The 14,715-nt window shown below is 37.8% G+C and overlaps 1 protein-coding gene across 1 annotated transcript in view; it reads right to left on the reverse strand.

The window, feature by feature from the left end:
- hsd17b4 (hydroxysteroid (17-beta) dehydrogenase 4) overlaps nucleotides 1-14,715 on the reverse strand; it is a 33,563-nt gene that overhangs the window by 15,259 nt on the left and 3,589 nt on the right. Inside the window, exons 8-12 of the mRNA XM_038308116.1 lie at nucleotides 12,010-12,197; nucleotides 9,430-9,521; nucleotides 9,292-9,316; nucleotides 9,020-9,148; nucleotides 6,634-6,746 (exon numbers count right to left, since the gene is read on the reverse strand). Of these exons, the coding sequence (XP_038164044.1) occupies nucleotides 6,634-6,746; nucleotides 9,020-9,148; nucleotides 9,292-9,316; nucleotides 9,430-9,521; nucleotides 12,010-12,197 (547 nt within the window). The remainder of the gene's footprint in view (nucleotides 1-6,633; nucleotides 6,747-9,019; nucleotides 9,149-9,291; nucleotides 9,317-9,429; nucleotides 9,522-12,009; nucleotides 12,198-14,715) is intronic.

A 14,715-nucleotide genomic window follows, 5' to 3' on the forward strand; every position in this document is an offset into this window, starting at 1 on the left:
CCAAACCATCATCTACGGCCTTCACTGGTTGGATCCATACAGGAATCTCTATCAATTAGATAAATTGGAAGGTCAGTGTTTGCAATGGATTTAGGGGTATCGGTGTAAGAAGGGGTTGATTACAAATGAATGCCACACCTTTACAATCTCTTTATCCAATAAAAACCTGAAAACAATTTTTAAGTTTTATTCTATTGTACAATCATGACTCTTTATTCATTTATCGAGTCAAAAACAAAAATAGAAATACTAAGGATTAAGGATAATGATTAAAACCATCTGTAAGGCACTATGCTAATTTACCAATTTATACTTTATGATTATTCCTTGAATGCAAGGAAGGAGTTGCACAAAACCTCTCAAACTGAATTTTATTCTTTTATTTTTAAATCTTTATTTAAGTGAAAAGTTAAATTTGAAACTAAAATCTTTTTACCTGGCTGAAGCAGCAGCCATAAAACTATATGCATCATGTAGCACAGTTACAATACCATAAATTATACAATAAAATCTAAATACATCATTAAAGTTTAAGTTAAAACTGTGAACTCAAAACAAAAACAATGACATATTGACATATCCTTAACATGTTCTGCAATCATTCTTATTTGATTAAGAATATTTAAAATCATTGGAAATTATTTTAAAAAAAGTGTTACTCTAAAAAATGATCAAAATATTAAAGATATACTTTATGTATAATAGATATTGTGATGAAGGGCTGCTAGCCTTATATTCTAATCAACAATTTTGATAAATTAACAATTATTAACTAAATTTACCAGCTGTGTACCTGGGGTTTGTTTACCCAATAGTAAATGTTAATAATAATCTTAAGATAGAGCTGCAATTATTAATCATTAACCAAACCACAATAAATATCTCTATTATCAAAGCCGTTAGCTTCAAAGGGTTGTTTAAAGCCTTTACAAACAGTAGATCACTGGTACGTCTAAAACAACCACAGACGCAACCACTTTATCTATGATCATGTTGAATGTATTAAAAACAATCATTTCCGCTTTATAAGCACTTATTCTGTTCAGGGCTGCTGAATGAGAACACACAAAAACTACCATAAGAGGAAAGAAAAAAAAAGTAATCAGTACATTTAATTAACCAGGATAGCAGCCGTTCTTAGATAATTAAACAATTAATCAAGATTCAGCTTAATTTCACCGCTAAAGGAGATAAGAAATAAACACAGCTTTGGGTGAATCTGGAATGAGAGGCAAAATTATAGCAGGACACCAGTTTATTCACTTCAATTCAGTTTATTTATAAAGCGCCAATTCACAACACACGTCATCTCCAGGCACTTTCCAGAGACAATTCAACCAGATCTTACAGTCAAGTTGATTCAAGGTTTTCCATCTAAGGAAAACCAGCTGATTGCATCGACTCGTTGACTTGAAGGTAATCCATCACACCAATCATGCTTGGAGACAGTGGAGAGGAAAACCTCAATTTAAAAGAAAGAAACCTCGTATTAATCAGAGAAGCTAGACACCTGGCAGGGCTTTCACCAGCCATGCATCACCTGAGGTGTAAAAGCTGCAGGGCATGCTGGGAGATGTAGTTACAGTATTTTTTATGTAAAGCTAAGCACAACGGCTGCGTCTATTATGATAGTGCTAGACCACAGAGTGTGCTAAAACCTAAACTATAGTTATATTTCACCACAGAGAGTGAATGAGTCAAACAGAGCTGGAGAGGAATGGTGGTTTGGAGCGGCTCATTCATATCAATCAGAGTTATTAAATGTGGGAAAATATATCCAATTATCACACCTCTGTGGTGACATAACAGTCACTGTTCTCCTGCAGCAGCTGATCTGTCATATTAATGACCGCGGAGCCTCGGCTTGAAACAATCCTGCTTGGCGGAGGGCTGCGATTCACTCTGCATAATATCACCTCTCAGTTGGTCAGAAATCACCATAAAGCCTGGCCTCTGGAGGCCCACTTTTAATTAAAACTGCATTAACATGCAGATGTGGGGAATGGTGTGCTTTCAGAACTGCTCCCACACTCATTTTTGGTTTCATTTTATATGCTTTCATGTGTTCACAGAGAGATTAATGCCACAGCCTCTTGACAATATCAGGAGGGGGGTCTAATATGTAATCAAAATTAATTTAAGGCTGGGAAAACATTTTAAAGGCTCAATAATTTATTAAAAACTACAAATACTGTGATATTCACTACATAGCATGTTTACCTCAGAAGACATGACAACCAATAACTATTGCATACAGGTCTTTATATATCCAACTTTCTTTATAGCTGCATTCCATAGCTAACAATTTATAAATCCACTAATACTTAACTAGTGTTAATACAGTGCCTTATTAATGAGTAAAACTGTTCGCATATTATAAAAATCAAAGGTGTTTTACTGCATTTTGTGAAGTAGAACCAACACATAATTATGAATAATTAGAAAGTGAAAGCAATAAATACTTTGAAAGGGAAAGAAATAATTACTTTTTACAATTTTTTTACATAAAAAAAAAAACATCTAAAGAGTATTGCCCATTTTTTTCTCTGATATCCTTAAAATAAAAACACAGGACTGCCAATTTATATAATTTAATATGTTACAAAATTTCAATACTAAAATTGAGCCCCTTTATCATCGAGCTGTAAAATATAACAGCCTGACCACAATGATAGGGGGTAAAAAACACATTTTAACTCCTGTTTGTTTCTACTTTCTTCAGTTTTAATGGACTGCTTTAGTAGATGGAGTGTGTTGCATCTGGATTGCATAGCAGCGTTAAACAGAAAAACATCTGTGATATTCAACATGCCGTGATGTGAAAGCAGCGCAGAAACAAACTCTGAATAATACAACACAGTTATTTGCATGGGAAACTACAGCCGGTAATCATCACGCAGCCTCTCTGAAACTCTGTAACCTCCTTACTGCCTTTACGTTCGCCTCCCAGCGATTAAACCAAACACATGCAACCATTTAGCTCCAGCAGACAGTTGTGCACTTAGAGTGGTGCATGTCGTGAGATAAATACAAGCACAGCGGCACCATGGCTTGGCTTGACTTGAGCAATGCGCTGCACATAAGGACAAGAATACAAATACAACAAGTGAAGTGGCACACACATACACACAGACCCACACACCCTAATGAAGACACAATGAGGACGTTTGTCTAGAGGCTACAGTGCGACTCTCTTCCAAATCCCAAGCAGGCAGAATAAACACAGCGAGGAGGATGGAAATGAGAGAAAGATTCATTTCAGGAATGATTCCATGAAATCTTTCCATTAATGTGTTTTTGCTTTTTTTATTTTTCCCCCTCTGCTATCGTTCCAGTGTCTTTCTTACGACGGAGTATTAGGGCCACACATGAAGAGAAAAAATATTTTTGCCATGACGAGATTAAACTCGACATGTCGACATTAAACTCAACATTTTGAGAATAAAGTTGAAATGTCATGTTGAGTTTAATCTCGACGTGTCGACTTTAAACTCGCCATTTCGAGAATAAAGTTGATATATCGTGGCAACTTTAATCTCGACATTCCAAAGTTTGGAGAAAAGAGCAACCGCGCTCCACAGCTGCAGTCTGCGTTTTAAGAGTGAAGGTAGTCTTTGACGTGCTGCAACTGTATAGGATTCTGTGCATGTATCCTGTGCAGCGGTTGCTCTCTTGAACTAATTTAAACTTTATTGTCGACACGTCGAGATTAAACTCAACATGACATTTTAACTTTATTCTCGAAATGGCGAGTTTAAAGTCGACATGTCGAGTTTAATCTCGTCATGGCAAAAATATTTTTTCTCTTCATGTATGGCCCTAATACTCCGTCGTACTTTCTTCTGTCTTTATAGTGAGATGAAAGTAAAGCTTTTGACCCTGCAGCTTCTAAATAAATGCAACAACAGTTTCTCGAATTACTCAACCATGTTAGACTAAAAATGTTAGGATGAGGTTAATGTTGTTATTTTAGGTCCAAATGTGAATTGACTATTGCATGCTAAAAGCCTAAAGGAGAACGTCGAGGCTCAAATAATTTCTCATGGTAAGATTTCACTTGTGATGCTAATGTTTAATCTAAGTAACTGCAATGAGTGAGCTGTCACTGGCTTGGTGTCTGAGGATCAGTGAACAAACATCTACTGAAGGCAGATACTCTGCTGTGCGCCGACTCAACTTCTCAGATTTGCAGGGGATATGAGCATTCCTGCATTAAGCCCTTTGCTCAAGAGGGTATTATCATCCCTGACTTTATACTGTGTGGGGTTTTTGCAGAATTATGAGATTTGGTGTTCGAAAGAGCCAGAGAGTTTACAGCTGTCTACTTTCAAAAGTCATGGCTTTTGTCGTCACACCTACTGGCCAGAGGGGGAAGCCTTAAAGCCTTCTTGTAAGTTAATCCAACATAAGAAAAATAAAGCAAGCAGAGATACCAGAAGACACTTGTGTTTCAGACTTAAGTCTTTACCTTATCCTATGTGTACCTTTTGAATGCATGTCTGCTTCTTAACACCAGCCAGCAGAGAGATCGAGAACTGAATCTGCTTTCATAAGAGCAAGAACTAGAGATGCACTGATCGGACTTTTACTGGAGGAGATAAACTTGCAATTTTATTTTATATCTGACTGCGCAATTTTTTTTTATTTTCAGGAATTAAAAAACTAAACTGGAAAAAAAAAAAGGGACGGCAGGTTCTTTAACAGACGAAGATATAACATCAATCCAACAGAACATGACGGAATTAGAAGATTATCTCCATCTGTGAACCAAAGTATCATCCCCTAAACTTTACTTGATTTTTACTAAACACAAAAATCATTGTTAATAAATTTACAGACTAAAATTAATATTTTGATTGATATGATCAATAAAAGAGAAAGATAATGTTTTTTTCCACATCTAATCTTACTATTGCTGATTGTAGAGTCAAAGAAAAAAGTTAATCATAAAAATGCTCACGCAGTTGGCAGGTTTTTTCTTCTGAAGATCAACTCTGTGTCTGATTCATGCTTCTATTTTTTATTTATTTATTTATTTTACTTCTGAACAAAACACATGATTGTTAGATTCCTCCAATTAGGGTTGATTCTTTAAAGCACAACTTGGGAACTCTGATATCTTTAATTTGGTTCTAAAAGTAAAAAAGGTTGCTTCAAACTTTCTTTCTCAATCACCTTTGACATTTTTCTCCATTTTGATAAAGCCTTTTTTTTTGTGGATCATTTTCTTTTTTTTTTATCCAGCTTGGAAAACCAGAAATTCATTGCTATATAGCTTTTCTCTTACATAACAGATCCATGCTTGGTATTCACAAACAAAAACAAAAAAAAGAAGGAAAGTCACCGATCTATGACTGTCAACATGTAAACCAGATCAGCACTATCCTGAAATCAATTTCCTGTTGCATGGATTCACTGTCAGAATGCAAATAATCTCTCATTGTTAACAGAAATCTGACTGAATGTCTGGATCAGATACGAACACCTCTACCTTTGACTGAGGCTACAATCGCCTTTTCAGCTCCTTCTTCTGATAAGTTTATCCAAACCAACATCTGTTCTTCACCATGTGCTATTCATCTATTGATTTAAGTCCTGCATTTATGATGAGAATTTAATCTGCAAGGTTTTGCTTGGGTTTGAAACATGCAGCAAGGCTTTTAGGTTTCCAGATGCACTAATTTACAGTTTGGGCCTAAAGAACCACGAAAGATTACCTTTTTTGATGGAAAAACTTAATGCAGATTATTAAGGAGATCAGCTGACCTCATTTTTTCCTGGAGCCTCACAATATTACTACACCAGAAAAGGATTCAATGAAGAAGAAATATCCCAGGCTTGTTGCACGGTGGTGAAATTCAGGTGCATCAGCAATAAACTGAGCACAACATACAGATAAACACAAGAGTAAAAAAAAAAAAACATTTAAAATTAAAACAAGAAACTGTACAGCAATGGAAAATTTACAACATCAAGATGTGAATATTCTACAGTTATAAAAAAAAAAAAAAAAAAAACACTTAAAAACTTTAGTGTGCAACCCGATATAGCAATCTTAAAAATTGTGCAACAAGTAAATTTATGCTTAAATAACACCGTTAGAATATTTACAGGAATTCCACAGACCCAGCAAAGACAGCAGGAAGGTATTGATGGTTAAAAAGGGCAAACAGCAACTGGGAGGAAGGATCTGCTATAGATCTTCTAGGAAGTCTGTCATTAAAGCATCAGTAGATCCAGGTCTCACTTTTAACTTCATCATTTAAGCCTGAAAAAACATTTATTTCAAAATTGGCTTTCCACACAAACACATACTACGTATTTGCTTTATTCCAGAACCTTATATGAAACCAAGTTTTTCGCTTAACGTTTTAGTGATGTGTGTAAAGCCACCTCGAACACGACACAACTGAGGAAGCTCTGTTTATTCAGAATGTCGGATTATAATCGACTGAACTGGAAACAAAGAAACTCTTTGGTCAGTCGTGGTGCAAATCTCAACGGCCAAAAAAAAAATCCCTAAACGTTTTTGTGATGTAATAAATTTTATTTAAAATTACTGTGATACATTTTGAATTAAAATGTTAAAATTTGATTCAAAGGAAAAGGAGCAGAAATTGTTACTTTACTCACAGGATTAATTCCCGACCCTGAAATACTGGAGGTTGCAGCTGCTGTTGGATTCGCACCGACTTCTCCATCAGACTCCACTTGAGACAGAACACTCACAACAGAATGCAAAGACTCTGCAGACAGGAACGAAGCAAAATAAGGACATAGATCTAAGATTCTTCTAAATACTGGAAAAATTAAGTAATGATACTATGATGGTAGGAGTTATATTTTATAAACAGGACGAAGAAACTGGCCTTTTTCTGCATCAATCTAAGAATACATTTCACACATTTTCTTTTTTTTTCCTCCTTATTGTTTTTGTTTTTTTAGATGTTTTTGGGAGTTTTTACTGCACTAGTGGCTGTTTTTTTTCGACAGTAGGCTGACAGGAAAGAGGGTATGAGAGAGAGGAAGAGACATGTGGGAAAGGACCACATGTCTCGAACCCGGGTCGCCGGCGTCGAGGACTGAAGGGCAGATTATACTTCTGCAACCCACACATCAAATGTCGCTTGGGTCTGGTCGCAAACCAGTTTTGCTGGTATGCTTCTGCAATGTCTGTCAGGAATTTCAAGGGACGCACAGCAGTTTCCAAAGCCAAAGCGCTAGGGGGAGCCTAGCGCTTTGGCGCGTCTGCAAGATATCACGGTCACGGAAATGGATCTAGAGTTGCGAGACATCAAAAAGGATATATTTATTTATATAATTTTTCTGAGATTTTTCCGAACCTCCTCGCTTAACCTTTTGTCATAGTTGTCCATTGTTCCTCGGTTTTTTAAATATGGCGCGCCCCGGCACTGAATCGAGGAGGACGACCACGCAGACAGCCGAAAAGGCATACCAAGGACCAAGCACAGCCGCTTTTTGTCTGCGCACTTCCACTTGAGGTCTGCGCGGGTTTGTGACTGTCTGATGTGCAGTCAGTATTTTTTTGCACAGAGACAGATTTGACGTTGCAGAGGCTATGCGTCAGAAGCACATTTTGGCCTTAAGGCATCTATACATGGGTTGTAAGCGCTAACCACGGCGCCACCTGCACGCCCTGACACGTTTTTTTTTAACTTGCTTCCTAAGTAGTGTAGTGAAGTTTAAACTGGTGAGTATTTTTACACAAAGTTTGTACCTTTATCAACCTCAGATTTCTGTAAAGAAATTACATTTCACTAGTTGTTTTTTTTTAAATAAGATGATAATAATAATATTCAGAAAGAATTAAATGAAAATCACATTTTGATCACTGTCTGTGTTATGATGAGAAAACCACTGCAGACAGATCACGAAATCCCTTAAGAGACTGTAGGAGATTCATTGCTGGATGTGAAAAACGTGCAACTTTTATTGCAACATTTTTGCTGGAGAAATATTGATTAATGAGATTAATTAACTTCAAGAACAAGAATAAAGTATAATTTAAAACTTAAATGCTGGAGATCCATCTCCATACTGATTTCAAAGCAGCTTTAATATAGTGAACACTTAATCATTGTGAAATAAAAAAAATCCTAAATCGGTAACTTCTTTTTTTCTGCAGGAATGGGCGGCCAAATATAAATGATTAAAGGATTTAAACTCTTGGAAATGTATAGTTTTATGTAAATGCTGAGGCAACAGTTCAATGAAAGACAGTATAGATGCAACTTGAAAAAAGGTTCATAAAACCTCTTGTTTTCATCATTAAAAGCAGAGTGTAAAAGCATTTCCTCTGGGAAGAGATTTCAATGTCTATGCGTACTGAGACAACACAAGCGGAAGGACGAGAGAAATCAAGAAGCAGAATCTGAGGGACGATTTAAAGCTGCTCATTAGCATCAATCAGTGGCGAGTGGTTACCAAACAGGCAGCAACAAGTCTTCCTATTAAGCTACAAATGAGGAGCAACAACAAAGCCATGCTAATGAGACCCACTCACATCCTGGGGGAACGCCACCCCCGTTCGGTTCACTTCAACAGAGCCTCCCTCCCCGTTCAACTTAACATCTGAGGACGCAGAGAGCAGGGAGGAGGAGGCGCAGAGAAATAACAATCAGGATTCGACAACCCTCTTCGTTTGCAACACACTTTCCCAGAAAATTGCACCTGCTCAGGTTCAACGTTGTTTCCACCTTCACTCGTTCTCTCCACCTTCTATAAACACTGCTTCTTTATTTTTGAAAGGTAGCTACAGGTGCACTGAATAAAATAAAAATAAAAACGGATGCCACTTCAGAAAAGAAGTGCCGTGGACTTCATTTAGTGTCCACTCAAATTCGCAGCATTTTAATTCAGAATGAATTATGATTCAAAAGACATTTAAAGTAATTGTCAAATTTAGTTGAAATTTAAAATAGTTTAGCCTCATATTTGTACAGACAAAATGATTGCAGATTGTAAATAGAGTAAAAAATTGGCCTCAGTTATTACTGACCTTGTACATTAGCCGGCTTGGTGGCGTTTTTAAAATCACAGATAGCGTCCCACTGGTCCCGGACCCCCTCAGGGTTCATGGGTTTGTTTTTCTGTCTCACAATCCCGCCCTGAGTGCGCTCCCAGCGTACTGCCAAATGGATACACATAAAACGAGGAAAAAAGGGGGTCAGTGCCTGGTGAAAATCCCATGCATACATTACAAAGGCGCCTGCAGCTAATGAATATTACAAACACATGTCGACATCACCTCAGGCGAACTACAATACTCACATTTACCAATCCAGCCTGCACCGGCCTGCATGAAGATGAAACATTAAGATGAACAGTCACACACTGAGATAAAAGAAGACGAAGCAAAAAAAAAAGGCATCTTATAAAGGCTTTTATATTGGAGTGAACATTTTTTACCTCAAACAGTCCTCCGTTCTCTTGGCATTGTTCATGACAAAGCCAGAGCACCAAAGGTGCAACATACTCTGGCTTCAGAGATGCCACAAGGTCTAAGAACACAAAATACACATTTGACATGGAGCAGCTTGTTATCCAATAATTCATCTACAAGTAGAACCTGTACAAACCACAGACAGGGAGATGGAATGATATTAGGACAAACAGGTGAGGGATGAAAAGATGGAAGAAAGGAAGAATGATGGACAAATAGGTGGAAAGACGGAAGAGCGGCACAGACAGATGGGAAGACAGGGGGACAGATGAGCAGAGATAATGGAAGGGGAACGAACTGATGTGTGACCAGATGGAAGAAAGAATAAACGGATGGATGGATGGATGGATGGATGGATGGATGGATGGATGGATGGATGGATGGATGGATGGATGGATGGATGGATGGATGGATGGATGGATGGATGGATGGGCCAAAGAATAAACGGATGGATGGATGGATGGACGGACGGACGGACGGATGGATGGACGGATGGATGGAGCAAAAAGAATAAACGGATGGATGGATGGACGGACTGATGGAGCAAAAAGAATAAACGGATGGATGGATGGATGGATGGATGGATGGATGGGCCAAAGAATAAACGGATGGATGGATGGATGGATGGATGGATGGATGGATGGATGGATGAATGGGCCAAAGAATAAACAGATGGATGGATGGATGGATGGATGGATGGATGGATGGATGGATGGATGGATGGATGGATGGATGGATGGATGGATGGATGGATGGGCCAGAGAATAAACGGACGGATGGATGGATGGATGGATGGATGGATGGATCATAGAATAAACGGACGGATAGATGGATGGATGGATGGATGGGCCAGAGAATAAACGGATGGATGGATGGATGGATGGATGGATGGATGGATGGATGGATCATAGAATAAACGGATGGATGGATGGATGGATCATAGAATAAACGGATGGATGGATGGATGGATGGATGGATGGATGGATGAAGCAAAAAGAATAAACGGATGGATGGATGGATGGATGGATGGATGGATGGATGGATGGATGGATGGATGGATGGATGGATGGATGGATGGATGGATGGATGGATGGATGGATGGATGGATGGATGGACGGTTGGAATAGGATAAAATCCAAAGAAACAAAAACACATTTTTGAGGAAGCATCAGTGCTGTGTAAGGAGACAGCTGCAACCTTACATAGTTTGGACAGGACAAACCAGGATGGACAGCGAGAGAAACTAGGTTATCATTGTCTTATGACATCATCCATATCCCCTAATGGTCATCAAAAGTGTGCTTTAATAGTACTATTACTGCCTCTCCTATCAGATCTAATCTAACTCCACAGGAAGTAAAATGCATCAAGATATTTTTTTTCTGTCAATTTCTATAATGGATAAAAGAAACAAAGTGGGCTCCAAATAATTATATACAGACAGATACACGTGAGCTTAAAATATCTGCACCCCGGTGGCAAAAAAAGGAGGCTTTCTGCCTCGCTGCATTCACCATGTTTGTAGCTGGGCGAGTTCTGCTCTTTGTGTTACAGAAATGCCTGCGTCAGTGAGCATATGGAACCAAGTCATTTACCAAGGTGAGGCCATCCTGAGACAGTTGGCACAGCACAGCGTGACATGCTACTGCACACAAGCCCAGCACGACAACAAAACCATTTCTGTTTATACCCCCCCGTCAACATAGCTGTAGTCACAGAGCATGTCCACCAACCAAAGACATGTACAAACAAATCAGGCCAAGTCTCCCCTCTGCTAAAACGCAGCACAAAGTCACATTTTGAACTCACCAAGTGGTAAAATATTTAGTGTTTTTGGTAATTTTATAAACTTCAGAAATTCTGTTTTAGTTAATTAGAAAGTGTAGTACATACATTTGATGAAATAGTAAAAAATTAAACATCAAAGTGATTTATTTTAAGCATTTATTTCAATTAACCATTTTAATTATCAGCTAAGGAAACAAGTCTACTTCTTAGAAGGTCAGAAAACTATATAAAAATCACACCAATCTTCTCATAGAGGGTGAGGCACACAAGGTCATAAGATAAGATAAGTTTATTTTTCATCCCATTTCCTGAGGTGGAGATTTGTCTTTGACATCTGGCAACACTTCACACATAAAACATCATTTATTACAAATGTGGCCATGGTAATGTCATAACTATGGAAAGAGGCTGTTCAGAGAACTGCTTCTAAGCATATTAATTGAAAAAGTGGAAGGAAAAATACTTAGAAAAAGGTTACACAAGGCAGATTGGAATTTTATTTTATTAAAATTATTTTTTACTGAATTTGTTTAATATTATAATTTTGTTGGGTTAATTTTTTTAGAACCTCAAGGCAGAGCTAAAAAAGTGCACAAATTTGTTAAAAGAGCTATATTTCATCATGGCGAAAAAAAAATAGTTGCTAAAAATGAACGCCTCCCTTATTAACAATTTACTATCAACACAGCGGTCGTTTAAAATAATTTGTACCTATTTTCACCTGATTAGTCAAATATTGATGCTTTTTTTCTGATTACCTGGTGGCATGACCGTCTCTGTGAGGCGGGACCCTGCAACGGGAGCAATTGTGTTGCAGTGGATGTTGTACTTCTGTCCCTCGATGGCCAAAGTGTTAGCCAGCCCCAGCAGGCCTAACTTGGCAGCACTGTAGTTGGCTTGACCGAAGTTACCATAGATGCCTGCGGCTGAAGCAGTCATGATAATTCTGGTAACAGAAGAAAAGCAATTCTACGTTAAAATATGTTTGACAGGAATCTCTGTGCACTAACCGAAGACAAGAACATCCAAAGAGGGAGCACTTATCCACGCATACCAAGCATCTTTAAGTCATCCAAAATAAATCATTTTTTCTTTTCCCTAACTCTTTGGTGTGCAATCCAGATTTAGGAGCTTGTGAATGTTTTGCATATCAAACCCACGGATTGCTACGTGCACAGGATCTCTCACTGGAAAGTTTATCTCAGGCGAGCAGAAATAACAAGGTTAAGCATCAATGCCAGATTAACTGCAGGAGACATCTGTAAAAGTTCCCTGAGTACAAATGCATTGACCCATGACATCCAGCGGGCCAACAATGCAACACCAAGGGACTGGCAATGACAAAATATTTTTCACATCGATAGCTATTATGCACAAAGGGTCAAGGAGTCATTTGCCATGAGGAAAATTAAAATTATTGACTTTTACCACATAAGAAAAAAGATTTCCACTTTTACAGATGAACATGGAGAAAATGCCCCATCTGACAGCCAGTCCAGAAAAAAAAAAAAAAGATGCTCAATAGGAGTATTCCTTCACACCATTAGAGACAGAGAACAGGAGAGTTAGCTGACTGACATTTTGGCTTTTTTTATTTATTTATTTCTCCACAATATGACTTTTCCTTTCAGTGCACCATAAATATTTTCTTTAGGATGGCTGCACACAAAGATTGAATTTCGGGGCTGTACGCGAGAAATGGAAAACATATGGGCAAACAAAAGAGAATGTTAAATGATTTCTGTCTCTATTAAGAAAAACACTATAATATATATCTGTCAAAGTATTGATTTAAAACTTTTATTACTTTCAACAGTTTTTGTTGTGCTTGGTCAACAGCAGCAACTGCAGTGTGAAGAAAGTTCACATTGAACTCTTGTCTTTAAAGGTACTTTTTCACTTCAAGGAGAGCAGCGACTGTGCGTTTATGAAGGGCAACTGTCGCCTACTTTAGGCCGACAACCTTCCTCTACTAATTATAATCCAAAATGGAAATAGACCTGTCACTTCATGCTGTATTTCTACATATCAGCGTGGCTGTAATTAATAAACATTCATTACTGTTCAGTGGACATTGGTTGTGTAACCGAACTAAAAGTCTATTAAAAAAGAAAAGGCAATAACAGCAAGGACATTGAGCACCTGAATGCTAAGTTGCTTTTAATTCAACATAAAATTCACGGTATTTAAAAAAGAAATCAAAAATCAATACAAAGAACAGCTATAAATTGAAGTCAGTAAAGAAATGATCCTACTTTTTAACCACTTTTTAGCTTACTGCACCTTTTTAATCTCTTCCATTAAAAACAATTTGGTATTTTAGCTTTATTTTCTCTTGGAAGCCAGACTAAAACAACTCCTCACATGGATTTCAAGATGGGTAAGAATTAACTTTTCATTCTTAAACCTCCCAAATATTTTCAGGAGTTGTGTTCTACAATGAAGTATATGTATAATGTATGACTGATGATTGATTTATTGACTTTATTGATCTCACAGTGGAGAAATTCACTCGTCACATTGAAACAATAGTCAAAAAGAAAGGTGCGAAAGACATACACACACACACACACATATATATATATATATATATATATATATATATATATATGTGGGGGACATTTCAATGTGGGGTCACATTGAAACGTCCTTATTTTTTAAGAAAAAGCGCTGTAACTATCAATGAAGATAACTTTAAACTAGTCTTACCTTTAAAGAAATACACTCTAAACATTGCCAATGTGGTAAATGACTATTCTAGCAGCAAATGTCTAGCAGCAAAGGTGTTTGGGGCAATATCTACATAGGTGTATAGAGGCCCATTTCCAGCATCTATCACTCCAGTGTTCTAATGGTACAACTGACCTTCCTTTGAGCAGATTGAGTTTCTGGAGCATCACATTTGTGGGGTCAATTAAATGCTGAAAATGGCCAGGAAAAGAGAACTTCCATCTGAAACCCGACAGTCTATTCTTGTTCTTAGAAATGAAGGCTATTCCATGCGAGAAATTGCTAAGAAATTTAATATTCCCACAACGGTGTGTACTACTCCCTTCAGAGGACAGCACAAACAGGCTCTAACCAGAGTAGAAAAAGAAGTGGGAGGCCGCGTTGCACAACTGAGCAAGAAGATGAGTACATTAGAGTCTCTAGTTTGAGAAACAGATGCCTCACAGGTCCCCAACTGCCATCTGTCAAGCATGGTGGAGGTAATGTGATGGTCTGGGGTTGCTTTGGTGCTGGAAAGGTAGGAGATTTGTACAGGGTAAAAAGGATTCTGAATAAAGAAGGCTATCATTTTGCAACGCCATGCCATTCCCATTGGACAGCGCTTGATTGGAGCCAATTTCATCCTACAACAGGACAATGACCCTAAACACACCTCCAAACTGTGCAAGAACTATTTAGAGCAGAAGCAGGCAGCTGGTATTCTATCGTTAATGGAGTGGCCAGTGCAGTCACCA

This window comes from Cyprinodon tularosa, unplaced genomic scaffold, assembly GCF_016077235.1.
Source record: "Cyprinodon tularosa strain WSP-4 unplaced genomic scaffold, ASM1607723v1 ctg63, whole genome shotgun sequence".
Classification (NCBI taxonomy): Eukaryota; Metazoa; Chordata; class Actinopteri; order Cyprinodontiformes; family Cyprinodontidae; genus Cyprinodon; species Cyprinodon tularosa.